Source organism: Mesitornis unicolor, unplaced genomic scaffold, assembly GCF_000695765.1.
Source record: "Mesitornis unicolor isolate BGI_N332 unplaced genomic scaffold, ASM69576v1 scaffold39703, whole genome shotgun sequence".
NCBI classification, from domain to species: Eukaryota; Metazoa; Chordata; class Aves; order Mesitornithiformes; family Mesitornithidae; genus Mesitornis; species Mesitornis unicolor.
The window spans coordinates 36,258-50,783 of record NW_010174680.1 but is presented as its reverse complement, the minus strand read 5'-3'; the positions used below and the strand labels follow the sequence as shown (position 1 = coordinate 50,783).

The following is a 14,526-nucleotide window of genomic DNA, read 5'->3' as shown; positions in this document are numbered from 1 at the left end:
AGGAGTTTCCATTCCATGCTAGCAAAATAATTCAAGTTTTGCATGATCTCCACTCTACAGATGAGGACACAGGTTTGGAAGGAAGCGGTTTGCCAAGCTCATGGGCAAGACCATCAACACAGCCCAAAGGAGCTCTAGATTCCTGAACCTGGCCCATGTTGGAGGTGTTTGACAGCAATGCCCACTTCTATCCTGACTCCTACAGTCCTCAACCCCTATCTACTAGTGAAAGATTAAATGATACTACATCTGGGGAAAGGCTCACAGGAAAATGCCTAAAGCAAATGCATCAGGGATACATATACAAAAAATAAAAATGCTAGAATATCTCAAGACAGGAAAAAAACCTCCTCCTGTTGTTGTTGAAGCTCTTCTTAACTCCATCCCCCTTTTTGTTAACTGCAGTCCTGAGTAATGAATATCTGCCAGATCTGGGTGGCAGCTTCCTCAGACCCTTTCCTTGTGCTTGACGTTGGCAAGCTTGACTGTCTCCTGCTCAGAGGCAGGTGGAGAAGGCTCATCATGACACCCAATCATCAGCTGATAGACGGTCACGCCAGCGATGGCTCCAAGGAAAGGAGCAACAATTGGGACCCACCACCACTGCTTACCAGTCCTGGAAAACAAAATGGAAGTGTACAAGGTAAGAACTGCAGCCTAAGCATTGGGATATTCATGTCCGGATCTGGAACTGTGCAAGATCTGGTGATCTCCAAACATCACCATTGACTTGCAAAAGACATTAGTACCTGCATGTCCACAGCAACTACCAATGGCAGATATTGCCCCCTAATGCAAGTTATGGTGTCAAACAATTCATAACAGCTGCTCTCAGGACTCCCAAGACTGTGTCTCCATCAAGAAAGGAGAGAAGCAGCTGCAGTGCCCAAATGAGACACCTTCGCTTCCTTCCTACTGCTTGTAGGAAACCAGCCCTTGGTAGCATGTAGGATGTATCGCTCATGGCTCTCTTAATTATCTCCAGCAGCAACAAAAGCCAAGCAAAACAAACACCCTTCATCTTCTACCTCTGAAAAAATAATGATAGGCTTATGTTCAAGTTGCACCTAAACTTCTTATGGCTCCTTTTAGATTTTCTCCTTGATAGCAAAGTTAGGTCATTTGCTGGAAACTGCCCAGATTCTACAATTTCTTAGGAAGTCTGAGTAGACCCAGACAAATAGTGTCTTTAAAAAACATTTTTACAAGCCAAAGATACCTCATGGGTGCTAAGACTCTTTATAGTGCCAGAGTTACCACTTATTTGGACTCATAATTTTTTTTACCCCTTGATGTACACGGTTTTCCTTGGCAAGCGCTTACCAGAACACCTCAGTGCCCCAGCCAGCGATGGCTGTGAAGAGACGAGGCCCGAAGTCCCTGGCAGGGTTCACAGCATAGCCAGAGTTGAAGCCCATGGAGGTTCCAATAACAAGGACAACGAAGCCAACAGTGAAAGCCTCCAGCCCAGTGGGGACAGGGTTGTTGTAGGGATCGACAATAGCCAAGACGCAAACAATCAGGGAGGCAGTGCCAATGAACTGGGGAGGGAGGCGGAAGAAAAAGAAGAATTTAATCCAGACTAATCTTTTAACCAAGTTATTTAGCTGCTCTAAATTCCCATGCATTAAGGACTTATTTTCTAAGCTGGAAGAGGTGCATTAAGTCATCCCATGACATTAGCAGATCACAGTAGACTGAGCACCCATGGGAATGGGAGCGTGAAACGTGCTCCTTGTGGCAACTCATGCCTTTTCCTTACCCACAGAAGAGCTATGAAAAACTGTCTGAGCAGCCAGAAAAGCTAAAGACTTCTTCCTGAACCTCCTTCCAACCTGCCACAGCTCGGTGGCTGCTGTCCCTTTGTGGTTGGTGGCAACTTTAAGGAGATGGTCACCTCCAACACTAACCATGACCCCACATCCAGTTGACCTCTGGGCTGTGCAACAGCCACAGTAGCAGTGGGTGTGAGGAAGAGACATCCTTCCTCACCCTACGGCTCTTCAGGGTCTGAGAGCAAGTGGTACCCTTTTTGCTGGTGTCCTCGCCAGTGTTGTACCACTAGTTAAACCCCTTAACAGAAGCCTTCTTGCTGTAAGGGTCCTTTGTGTCTCTGTTCTTCTTATGAGCTAGTGAGCTATCTGTGTCAGCAATAAAAACCTTTCTGGGTATCTTCTCCTTAAACTGCAATTCCTTCTCTAACTAAAGTAAAGGCCCTGAACCACCACAGAAGTTTCCTCTTCAAAGGCACCTTCATCCTCCCCGCACCCTCTTACCTGGTCAAAGAATCCATTCACAACGTTCAGATGCTGAGACGGGTAGGTGGCAAAGATACCAGCAGTGCCATTCTGTCCTGTTACAAACAGCTGGTTATTGCCAAAAGCCCAGATGGCATCTAGATGTAGGACGAAAAAATAAATAAGAAAAAAGAAAGGTAGAGACATCAGCCATTTTCCAACATGCATCTGAGGGAGGACCCTGCTTGGAAGATGACTAAAATGTAGGCTCCACAGAGCCAGGAATATTGAGATAGAATTCCCTGAGCATCCCATTGCTATGTGTTGCAAAACCATTTTCTGTAGAGCAGACACTCATTTGGAAAACTTAGGGTGTGACCCACCACAGCATTTTACAGAAAAGCCCTCCCAGAAGCACAGTAAGGACGTTTCTCAGATCTCTGCTCTGCAAGAAAAAGCTTCTCTCCGATCTGGAAACCACACCCTCTGCAGTGTGTCCAAAAGAGCAGTAGTCTCACCTCAACACGCAGAGTTTCTGCACTTACCATAGTACAGCCCAAAGACTATGCCAGCTCCAAGGAAAGCCCCCAGGGTTTGTGCTAGGGCATAAATCGGTAGCTTGATCCAGGGCTCCCGGGCCAAGAAGCACATGGCAAAAGTGACAGCTGGGTTCAGGTGCCCACCTGCAGAGATATTGGTGGTCAGAGCACTTTTATGGGCAGAATTTGGGTCCCAGACATGAGCCAAGGGACACTGGTTTCCACACCAGTGCCACATAGGAAAAGTACAGCCATCTAGGTCTGAACAGCAATCATCACAAGTGAAATCAAGCCCACATGTAGCCACAACGTACCTGATACCTGTCCTGCAATCAAAATGCCAAGAGTCACAGCAAAGCCGAAGGCCAGATTGACAGTCAGGAAACCTCCATGAGACCCTCTGCTGAGCACGATCTGTGCAACAGAGCCACAGCCAAACAGCTAGGAAGAGAAGAAGTTGAAATTACTCTTTGCTTCACATCAGGACCAGCTGCTGACCAATGCCCACAACTGCTCCACTTACACCTGCATGCACCATCACACCCCATCCATGACTCAAAGGCTTCAAAGCTCCAACCTTCGGTCAAAGTGTCTAGGTGTTATCTCTAGGGACAGCAGGGAATGAGAAAGGACACAGGACAAGCCTATCTCCTGGCAGAGGGAACCAAAACCAGGACCAAACTCAAAAGCAAGATCAGACCACAAGAGGTTGGAGGTCTTTGTCCAGCCATCTAATTTTAAGGTGGTAGGTAAGAAGAACCAGCCAGATAGCATCCTGGACCTAGATATTTACAGTGCAACTATTCAGATGGGTGCCTTATTGTTAAAAAAAGGCTAATAATTTTTGACACAGCAGCACATAGTATGGCAAGGGGCAATTTTACTAATGCCTAGAAATACAGACATGGCTGAAGAAGGCCATATTCAGTCTGACATTCACAGAGTCCTCTTTCGGGTGACACTGGCTGACAGTGAGGGACTGGGGTGTCTCCTTGAGCTGAGGTACCTGCAGTTGTCCCAGACCCAAGGAACACACTCTGCCATGGGCACTCTGGCCCGCACCATCCCAAACCACCCATACTCTTTCTGTGGCAAAACCATGTAAGAAAGGATCAGGGCAAGACAGCTGACCTGTGTCTGCAGCACCAACATGGCACAGACACCTTCAAGAAAAGTCTGTATGCCACAGAGAGCCTGTCACCAGCACAGCCAGAGGCTTGACCTTCTGTCCAAGATCAGGGGTGCATTGGGAACTTTGGGGAACACACGTTTTTCCTGCTGGGTGATAGGGGGTGTTTCCTAGTAGCCAGAGGAAGCATGTGCTTTTGCTCAAAGATGTTTGCTCCAAATGGGTAATCCTTCTCTTCCTGGGCACAGCCGAAAGCTGTTTTTCCTACGCTTACCCTTGACAACCCAAACCAGTTTCTCCTGGCAGTTCAGTTCATCACTCATCCTGTTGGAGGCCTTCTGCCTGGTCAAGTCTTTCCACTACTCACCTTGTAATTTAAGGAGCCCTAATCCTGATTATGTGTATGCTTGTGTCTTCCACTGACTTTACCTGAACTGATTCTTGGCCTATACCAGGGATTATCACATCAGCAGGTACCGAGAGCATCCTTAAACTAGGACAGGAAGTACAGCTTCCTCCTGCAATCCTCAAATCTAGGGATCAAGGCTTGCCTTATTTCTTCTGACCACCTGCCTATATCTACATACTCATCAAGACTTTCTGCTTCTGTGAACTCCATTATCTCAGAATTACTCAACCACCACAGAGACAGTATCTGCCACTAGGGGATAAGCCACCAAATAGGCACCAAGGCAGCAGGGGTAACTGTCTTCACCTCTTCTGCCAATACTGGACTTGCCCATTGAGCAACACACAAAACAGATCAGGGGTAAAGCCAAAACACACCTAGCTCATCACCTCCCATCCCCTTGACAACTGATTAATTACTAAGAAAGCAAACACCACACTCAGCCTGCTGGGAAAGGAGCAGCCAGGTAAGCTGCAGGCTGGCTCAGGAAGTGGACACTCTGTATGCAGGTGCCTTTGACAAGGAGCCAGGTCCCCAGTACAGGACTTTGTTTAGAAAGAACAAAGGAACCTGCAGAACTCGTTATTTAAGGAGAGGGACAGCCAGCACTGCTCTCTGCTGGGTGCAGTCAGAACAGAATCCTAATCCTAAAATTCAATATCCTAATCCTGAGCTGCCCAGCTGGGAAACTATGGCAGAGAAGACGCCCAGGCAAAGGTAGAAAAGATGAGTCCTGTTTATTGTGCAGCAAACAGAGCCGTCATTCCCAGCTATGCCCAAACCACTGAGAGAAGCATAGCTCCAACAGAGCAAATAAATACTGGCTAATGACCAGAGGCACATCTGTTCCTTCCTTTACCCAGGATGAGCCACTGCATGCTTTAGACAGAGGTATGGAGAGAGTCCTTGGCCATAGTGCTTGCCTCTCTAAGGCCAAGCAGCACATCACTTTGACCAGGGAGGGGATGAGCCCACGGACGGAATGCCGCAGTGGGCATCTGAGTTTGGCAGGGTTGACCCCAGGTTATTCTTAGTGATGAAGGTATTTGTGTTATCCACTCTGAAAGAACTGGCAGTTCTGCAAGTGGGTAGTGGTTGACTCATTAGACACATACCTTTTGGTTGCAGAAACCACAGAGTAAAGCTTTTCCCCCTCCACCTCCCTGTTCACCCACAAAGGTCTTCCCTTAACCTGGAGGCATGCTGGTTCTGCCATTTCTAAGAGGTTATTCCCCATCCTCCTCTCCCCCATCCTGCACTTGGCAATAGCTCTTCAAATTTTTCTCTGAAGGGAATCTATGGGCCATGCAAAAACACCCTGGGGCCACTCCACAGGAGCATTACAATTATTTATCAGATGAGCCCTGAGCACTCTTTGGCTTAACTCAGCGTAACAGTAGAAAACTTGACTCTCAGCAGATAAAAAGGGTAAGGTGATATTTAGGGACAGGTTTGAACTTTGATATGCATGTGTGCCATTCCATCCTGCACCAGTGGAGACCACCAAGCATGAATATATATTCTCATGCATGACATCCATCCATGACATTTGACTTTTACAAACCAGTTCAAATCATGCTCACTCATGCTTTTGTGACAAGTGGCTTGGCATTAAGCTGTTTTGTTGTGGTAGTGGCAATTACAGTTTTTAATCACCATTTCTACTACTGCTATTTGCTGTTTTCCCTTCCAATTGCTTGTCCCAGTCCATATGAGACAGGAGATCCTCAACATCCATTTTTTTTTCACGTGTTCCTTTTACAGTGCCTGCAGAGAAGGGTTTAGCAGCAGCTAGCTTGAGATGAAAGGCAAGGAAGGTCAAATAAAAGAAATTCAGCTTTTATTCCAGTGGCTTTTAAGTCCATGTAATGGATTTAAAAGTTCTTAGGCAATATTATACCACTATGGTCAGGAGACAGTTGTACACACCCACTCATGAGGGTGACCCCTCATTCTCTTGCTTTTAATAACTTGCCTACAACATGTTAAAAAAAAAATATATATATATATCACTGGAAGGACACCCTAGCCAACAGAAAGGCCAGTTAACACCTCCCATGGCAGTGGGTGCAGCAGTCAACTGTTATACCCCCATGATTCACTAGCCAAGTTCAAAAGCAGTTTTAAAGTGCTAATAAAACCTCTGCAACAAAGCATTACTCTGATGTATGAAAGCTACTTTCCTAAGAATTGCGGTTAATGCATCCATTAACCAGGTTAATGGAAGCCTGCTCCCTAATTTCATCTTACTGACTCTAGCAGATCTAATGGCTTTCCCTGCCATCAGGGAGGCTTCTCACTCCTCATGAGCTGATCCAACTCCTTGCACTGTGAAAAATAGCAAAATCCATGTTCTGCAGGATCTGTAAGTTGAAATGGTTCAAGGGTGGAGGGGCTGACAAACTCCAAAGCCTTGGTTTTGTCACCCAAGGTAAAAACTCCCCTTCTCAATGGCTAGGCACAAGAAAGCCCCTGAGCCAGAAAAGACTGGTAGGAAAGGACCTTGGAGGACAAGAGAAAAGTTGAAGAAGTTAATGAAGAAGTGAGGCCACCTCAGTTCATAGCCAGAATTTGTGAAAAGCAGCTCTGTACGTGAGCTCAGGAGGAATGCAGTGCTCAGCACTCCCCTGCACAACAGACAGGTTTCTTCCCTTGCTTGCCTTCTCTCTTCTTCGTCGGTGCTTTTTCACACCTTCAGGTGCAACTCAAAAGGCCTGGCTACATTTGCTTTTGGACTTCAGACAGACTCATCTCTAAATCAAGATGGGAAAGTTTTGCTGGCATAGCCCAGGAGGTGTGTTATTACCTGAATTACAACTTTCCTCTTCAGCCAGCAAATAAACCAGGGATTAGGCAAGGAGCCTGCTATAAAACTACCGTAATCAGCCCTGTGGATGGGAAAGGCTGCTCAGCCCTCACTACTCTCTGGTCAGTGGGGAAGATGCCAGAAGAGCAGTCAAAGCATGGGTCTGCTCTGCAGAAAGAGACCCTGAGATATTAATGGGACATTTCAAGCATTAGACCCATGGAGGGACACTTCTCTTTGTATCAGAGTGACTCTGAGGACTATCCTGCCGTCCCTCCAAGGTAGAAGGGTGGGAGGGAGAGAACAGAGCACTATCACTTTAGAGCTAGTTCAGAACAACTTCTTTGCAGCTCAAGAAGGGTTTAAAGGCACTGTAAGTCTGCCCTCCCCCAGGAGCAGGACCTCGCTGGGTAAATCTGAAGACAGAGCCATCCCCACTGCTGTTTCTGCTCAAGCAGCACACAGAGTTCAACCTCCACTAGCCATGAAGGTAGCGCAAGGAACACCATCATTTTTGCGTTTTCTCTAAGCATCTCTCGAACAGCCAGACTGGTCATCGTTTACACTTTGCAAAGCAGGGAGAAACATTAGATGCCACAGCCCAGCTTCTTGCCCAGCACAGCTGGAGCCAGCCTGGGCAGAAGCAGTCCTGTGAGGAAGGGCAGCAGCAGATGGTCTGTTGTGTTACGGCTCTCTCTGAACCGCACGCTGTCCCAGAGCCAAGCAGGGCTGCAGGACGCAGGAGATAAGAGGGGCTAAGGAATGTTGTGCCGCACATACATCATATGCTTTGATGAGAGCAAGTCTTGGTGCCTGAACTGTCCTGTTTGTAGAAGGGAGAAACCTCCCTGCTCCTGCACTGGGACAGCAAGGAGGGGCAGTTTTGGAGAGCTGATGAAGAGCTTTGACCTCTTCTGGTGGAAGAGGTGGAGGAGAACAGCAGCACAGACCTTTTGCAGAAAAAAATCAGCAGTATTCGGCATGCTTACAGCATTTTAAAGCCTAACAAAGAAGTAACAAAGAAAAGAAAATTTAAAATATATATTTTTTTTTAAATCACATTCTCCAGATGCAACAAGCTGGGTTCAAGAAAATCGGCACAAATCAAACAGCGACTGTGGGAACTGCTGTGCCAGCCAGAATGGCTGCAGGATGAGCAGGGACTTTAAGCTCTGCACTGCCATCAATTGAATGAGGCTCCCTTCACCTTCATCATCCCAACCACTTTACTACTTTGGTTTCTGTGGTCTGCAGCACTCTCACCCCCCAAAAACCTCTCCCCTGGCCACCAAGTCAAGACAGTCCTGATTGAAAAGCAATTAGGAATTATTTTGTTCTTTCTTTGTGCCTGTACAACAATGAATCACAGTTAGTACGACTTGGAAATCAATTATAAACAGCAAGATACTTCTCCTGCAAATGTGAAAACCAAACAGGGCCAGCTTTGGTATTTACAGCCAGCAGAGCAAGGCAAACAGATCAAGCCTTTAAGGGAGGTACGGACGCACTGGAAACCTGGCTTCAGTGAGTTGCTACAGTAATAACACAAACAGCAAGCGACTTGGAAAATGCCTTCAGCATTTGCCCTGCTTAACTATTGCCAGCAAGTGGTGCCTCCAACATAGGTATAAAGTTCAAACCTAAAACACCACTTAGAAAGTGCATTTTGAAGGAAAAGTAAAAGGCAATTTTAGTTATCAGAGGAAAGGTAGAATCAGTATTACTGTTCTTGTAACAGTAAGGACACTATCCACAGACTAAAACCACATTGTGCAAGGTGCTGTTCACAGCAAATGCAGCTCGCAAGTAGAGATCACCTCGCCTTTGCGCTTTTCAGGGCTTAGTTGCCTTAGCTGGATAATTTTTCTTATCTTATCTTAAAAAAAAAAAAAAGAGGCACTACTTTCTTTTAATGTTCTGCTACTTTTACAACCTCCTTAAAAATAAGAAAAACAAAATCAAGCACTAGATTAATTCTTACAAGCAAAGAGACTTTGCAAGGGTCTGAAACAGGTTTGCTTGAGAAGAGTTTGAGAGGCACAGTCATTATGCAAGTGAAAGGGAGCAGGAAAGAAGCTGAAACTGTGCCAATATCCACGGTGGGACAAGTTTTACATTACACAGTGAAATTCAACGCAAGCTGCAAACTTTAAACAGTCACACTCCTTTCGGCACAGGAAATTGATTTCAATGTGAATGATATCAAACCTTAAATCCATCCCTAGTACTGTCCTGTTCTAGACATATTTGTGTTCAGTAAACTCTATCTCCCACAAAGAAAATTTAATGAATCTCAGGTCTTTGCTCGGATACTTTATTGTCTGAAGCCCACGACAGCTATTTACTGCAGCTAAATGCATTCACACCTGGCCCAGCCTGCTGGCAGGGTGGGCAGCAGGGACTTCTGCAAGGCACAAACGGCCAGTTTTGTTCCTGTCAGAATGAGGATCTCTCTCCTGGGATTATCCAATTCAAGTTACTACACAGGCCATCTGAAAGGGAAAGAAAGGCAACTTCTAGTCCCTTTCTGTTTCAGGCAGATGATATAATAAAAAGATGCAGAGGAATCTGGGTGGTAAAGAGCAAAAAAGTAATTTTTTTAGTAAAATAAAATCCGTAAGCATCACTTTATTAACAGAAGAATAGACTGTGAGAGCTCCATGGCAGAAAAGGACTGATGCCCAGCAGAGCCATGTTACAAGCCTAGTGCCCTGGAAGCTGTTCTCCTCTCTCTATACCCTGTTTTTGCCTGCTGATAACCCAAGAGCATTCACTGTGTCCGGGACTTTCCCTCTTTCCCCCACCAGCCCACCCCATCTTCTCTCACATGGAAGCAGAGCACCCGCAGCCCTCCATGCACTGCAGAGCTGCTGTAGGAGATCCCAGGTCACTTCTACAAGAACCATGAGGTGGAGTCGAGCCTGTCGCTAAAACCAGTATTATTTTGCTCCCAGACACTAGCTCAGGAATTCCTGGACAAGGTGAGAGATTTGCTTGTACACTTAGACACACACACTTTAAAACACAGTAGGTGCAGTAATCCTGAGGGTTGAGGCATGTGTTGGCTACTTTTGCATCAACCACCCTGGCTGATGGGTGCCCATTACCACCCTTATTATTCCTCCTTACAAGCTTTACCTTGCTTCAGTTCTGAGACTAACAGCAGCAAGATCAGTGATTCATAGACAGCACCTTTCTACCTGTTAATCACTTTCCTATCAGCTTCTACCCACCTTAATCCCAAATAACCCTTCCCTGAAAAATCAACAGGACCTGTGTGCAAATCACCAAAGCTGGGGCACTCTGACGATAGAGCCTTTGCACTGTGTGAAGCTGCTTTCTTTTAAGAGTGGCAGCATTTTACAGGGACTTAGCAGAGTCCCCTATCCTCCCACACAAGGCCCAGTAGCCTTCTCTTCCTCAACAAAAAATAATCTTACTAAAGCATAAGGTAGTGTGATGGTCCTTTTGCATTGAACCCAGGAGCACATGCAGCTTCATCAAGCCTTCCTCCACTTTCAGCTCTTCAAACTATTAGATTTCTTCCCAAACAGTCCTGCCACCAGCTACAGAGAGGTGTAAACCCACAGTCGCCCCACTGAAACCTATAGGATTGCTCTGGCTTCACATTGTTTCAGAGGAATTTTCACCTGTGGATATTCACTGTGTGAACACCAACTCATTTCTGCCGCAACATCAACACACCAAACTTGTGGCCCACTGGGCAATCTTGCATTCTCAGATGCAGATGCCCAAAGCCAGATATCCCTGTTGCAGTTTTGCTACACTGGTTATTTGCTCCCCACTCCCCACACGAAACTCTCCGAGCTGTTCACATCTGCCTTTGACTTCAAAGCAAGCCAGGGCTGCTCAAAACACCTGCAAACTAAGTCTCTGATATCTATCTCAGATATATCTTATCTCAGATATCTACCCCACTTTATCCCTTATGTCCTATCCTTTTAGAAACCGAGCACCAAAACAGGCAGACGAGGTTTTTTGCAGTTCACCACTTAAAAATGCATTGAGTGACAGCTCTGCACTGTCACACAGGGCGAGCACAGGCTCCCAATCAGCTGCTGGCATGGGCTGCCCCAGTGTCGTGCAGCCCCGCTGATAAGACCCTGGAGAACCTACAGTCAACAGCAAAAAAAAAGGACTGCAACAGTTTAAATTCTGGCTACTTCTTCTCCATAGGATTCATGAGGAAAACAAAGCTTTCACTTCCCCGGCTGATAACACTTGAAGCATTTCAGTGCCAAGAAAATATTCCAGGACAGACAGAAAGGAAGTTTTGCGTGATCTCTAGCAGAACAGTTGCTGCTTGCACAGAGGCTTTTTTGCTCCCTGCACTTCACAGACACATGAAAGCCCCCAAATGCCCACAGAGCTGGAGAGCCCACCCTTCACCAGCAACCCTAAAGCTCACCCTACGGCAATTTGCCAGATTTTTTTCCTGTTTGTAAGGATTTCACTAGACCCCACAGGGCAGGTTGCTCTGGAGCTGGGCTCATGCTCCATGTAAACTCTGGCAGCAGCTCAGACCCTTCACCACAACAATATTCCCTGCACCCAGGAGCTAGAGAGCATCCTGACACCACATCATGGACTCACCACCAGGATCAGAGTCCCCAGGCACTCAGCCAGTGCTTGCCGGACCAGTTTGTTCCTGATCCTCAGGTGCTCCTCAATAGTAGCAAGAACGTCCTTTTGCCTGCCCATGGTGGTTGAGGTTCTCTTCAAGCTGTGTCAGGGAAAAAGCAGCAGCTGACAAAACCTCAGGAAGGTTTCTTCCCCAGCAGAGCTGCCTTTGCTTATAAATAAGTTCACGATGCCTGACACACCTCCCGGTAACCACACCCCTTTCACCCGCTCTTCAAAACCAACTTTTTTTTTTCCCTCCCCTCCTTTTCAGCATGAGACAGAGTGGGTGGTTTTCTTCATTTTCTTTATGGCCTGCATATGTAACCAAAGGATTCAGGAGTTTCAGAAGAAAGATTTGAATGTGGCAAAGATGTCCTGCTCAAACCCCTGCCGTTTTCATCACTTACCACCTAAGTCATCTGTCCCCTCTCAGCTTCACAGACTGAACAGTCTTCTAACCCATTTGTGCAACCACAATACCCTGCTTTCAGCTTGCTTTCCCTCCCAAATTCCCGTAGGATGGCCAAGTGATGAGTACTCCTGTGCTGATTCAGAGGCTGCAGGTGTTTTTGCAGAAAAATCGGGGGACAGAAGGGACTGATCCCCCACCTTGGTGCTGTGGATTGAGCCCAAGGTACCTCCTGACTCCAGCAACTACTGGAGCTGGTATCATCAAGCATTACCAGACCTCTCTCCAGCTCACAGCCCTCAGTCGAAAATCTGCATCAAGGCCCAAACTCATGTGTCATCACAATTTCTCTCTCCCTCACAGGGCTTGGGAAAGTACTTTCAGCCCAGTCCCCTTGAAAGCTGAGAAGAAAAGCCATGAGAGATTCCTAGTACAGAGCCAATCCCTATCACAGGACCTTGACAAGGAACCCACAGACTCAGTGAGCCTTGCAGGAGCCAACTGTTGCTGTCTTTTCATCCTCAGCAAGGTCCTGTATCTCCCTGGGACAGCAATGTGGGATGATTTGAATGAAAGCTGTCCCAGTCCATACCATCTGGGGTGAGGGCTGCTAACAGTACGGGTGCCTCTAGTGGCATCTGGTTTCTGTTAAGCGGGTAGTAAAAATTCCCTGGACTCCTTGACTCACCAGGGCTTGACACAGAGCAGCAGGGCTGAATTTGCAGGACTTAAGGGGACTCCTTTCCTGGATTTGTTGCTCTGCCTGCTCTGCAAAGCCACAGATGTCCGGCTTTTCCTCTTCCCCTTATTTAACCATCAACTTTCCTCTTGAAAAAGCAAAGTCTTTTAGTGCTGTGATGAATGGGCCTTTATTTCGTACAGAAACTGCAGCCAGCCCGCGGAGCAGTCAGGAATGTGGTTAAGAAAGCAATAATGTGTGAGGAATCAAATCCAGGGAAACACTTAGGTCCAAAGATGATTACAGGGACAGGAAGCTTTCCTCATTACTTTGCACTCAGGCCCTGTCTCGTATCACCAGCATCAGTAGGGTCCTCTGAACTACAGCGAGTGCTCCATCAGCCTCATGCATGCTCACTGTGGCTGGGGGTTTGCAAATCAGCACTCAGTACACCCATTTTTTACCTTATCTCCCTCTCTCTCCCCTCACTCTCTTGCTGTGCATCACCATAGCGCCTTGCTTCTTCCCACACTCCCTTCTCCTTTATACTCTGTCCTTTTCATCCTGACTCTATATCAAAGTCAGAAATGAAGCTGTGTTGGTTTTTTGTTTTACCTTTCAGCAGCTCCTAAGCTAAGGCCTGTGGGCTGTTTTGCCATTTGTTGAACCACCAGTGTGTAGATGCTGTGTTCTGTGGTGTAGGTTTATTGAGATTTATTTAGACTGGGTCCTGGATCCTATTCCTTCCCTGGTGGTGGGGACTGGGACATGAGACCAGAGAGAGAGACCTGAGGAGCAAGAGGCATGGGTAGGTGTGTAATGTTCTCCATGTAGGCAAGGTACATGTCTCCTGTCTGCAGCATCTGAGTCCCTCTGGCTACAAGTAAGAATTGAGGATACAGACATTTCCTCATGGCTGGTGAAGGGAGGGGAGAGGTCCAGGCTCCTGGTTTGATGATAGAAGGTGGTGGTAACACCAGCATCAAAGCTGGTCCTTGGAAAAGTCTAGACAGACACAGGCCTGAGGAGCTGGGGCGGGGTGGACACTCCAACACCAGCTCTGCAGCTGACTCATGACCTGACCCTGAGCAAATCCTTCACCTTTCCACACCTCAGCTTCTCTATCAGTAAATTGGAGAGAGTAACATCGGATTCCCTTCCCGAAGCATTGTGAGGGTGAATCACAGCAGCCCAAGACCCAATGACTGAAAATGAGCAATAGAGACTTATGCAATTGCTTTCCCAAGAGCCAGCCATGTTATTATCTAGGAACGAGCTCAGGGAAGAAGCAGTGATGCAACTCTGGAAGTAGAAGACCTTTTCAGAGGCAATAACTAATCAAAGTGTGAGTAAGGGCTGAAAGGCCCAGTTCTGGAGGTTCTCTGTGCCAAGGCAGGAATTGCCCTGCCACACCAATCAGCTGGATTCCAGGGACACGTGCTCTAAGCACAAAATACTTGAACACATGCATCCACAGCAAATGTTTTCCAAACAAACTCATCTCCCCCAGTAGCTGGTGCACAGGGTGGTGGTACCCATCCTGGTGGTCAGAATGCCACAGGTCAGAAGGGGTAAACAAGGAAGGCTGCAGCAGTAAGACTAACAAGGTAGGCCAGCAGATCTGTTGAGCTTTCCTAGTGTTGGGTGGAAACAGCAAGATGTCCATGCATTTAG

At 46.9% G+C, this 14,526-nt stretch overlaps 1 protein-coding gene across 1 annotated transcript; it reads right to left on the bottom strand.

Annotated features, from left to right (window-relative positions):
• Positions 1-314: 314 nt before the first annotated feature.
• LOC104538068 (aquaporin-3-like) lies at positions 315-11,917 on the bottom strand. Its single transcript, XM_010181127.1, has 6 exons — positions 11,735-11,917; positions 3,091-3,217; positions 2,783-2,920; positions 2,277-2,395; positions 1,324-1,541; positions 315-616 (listed from the first exon to the last, which is right to left on the bottom strand). Exons 1-6 carry the CDS (start codon positions 11,840-11,842, stop codon positions 448-450), a joined length of 879 nt encoding a protein of 292 aa, XP_010179429.1. The 5' UTR covers positions 11,843-11,917; the 3' UTR covers positions 315-447.
• Positions 11,918-14,526: the final 2,609 nt, after the last annotated feature.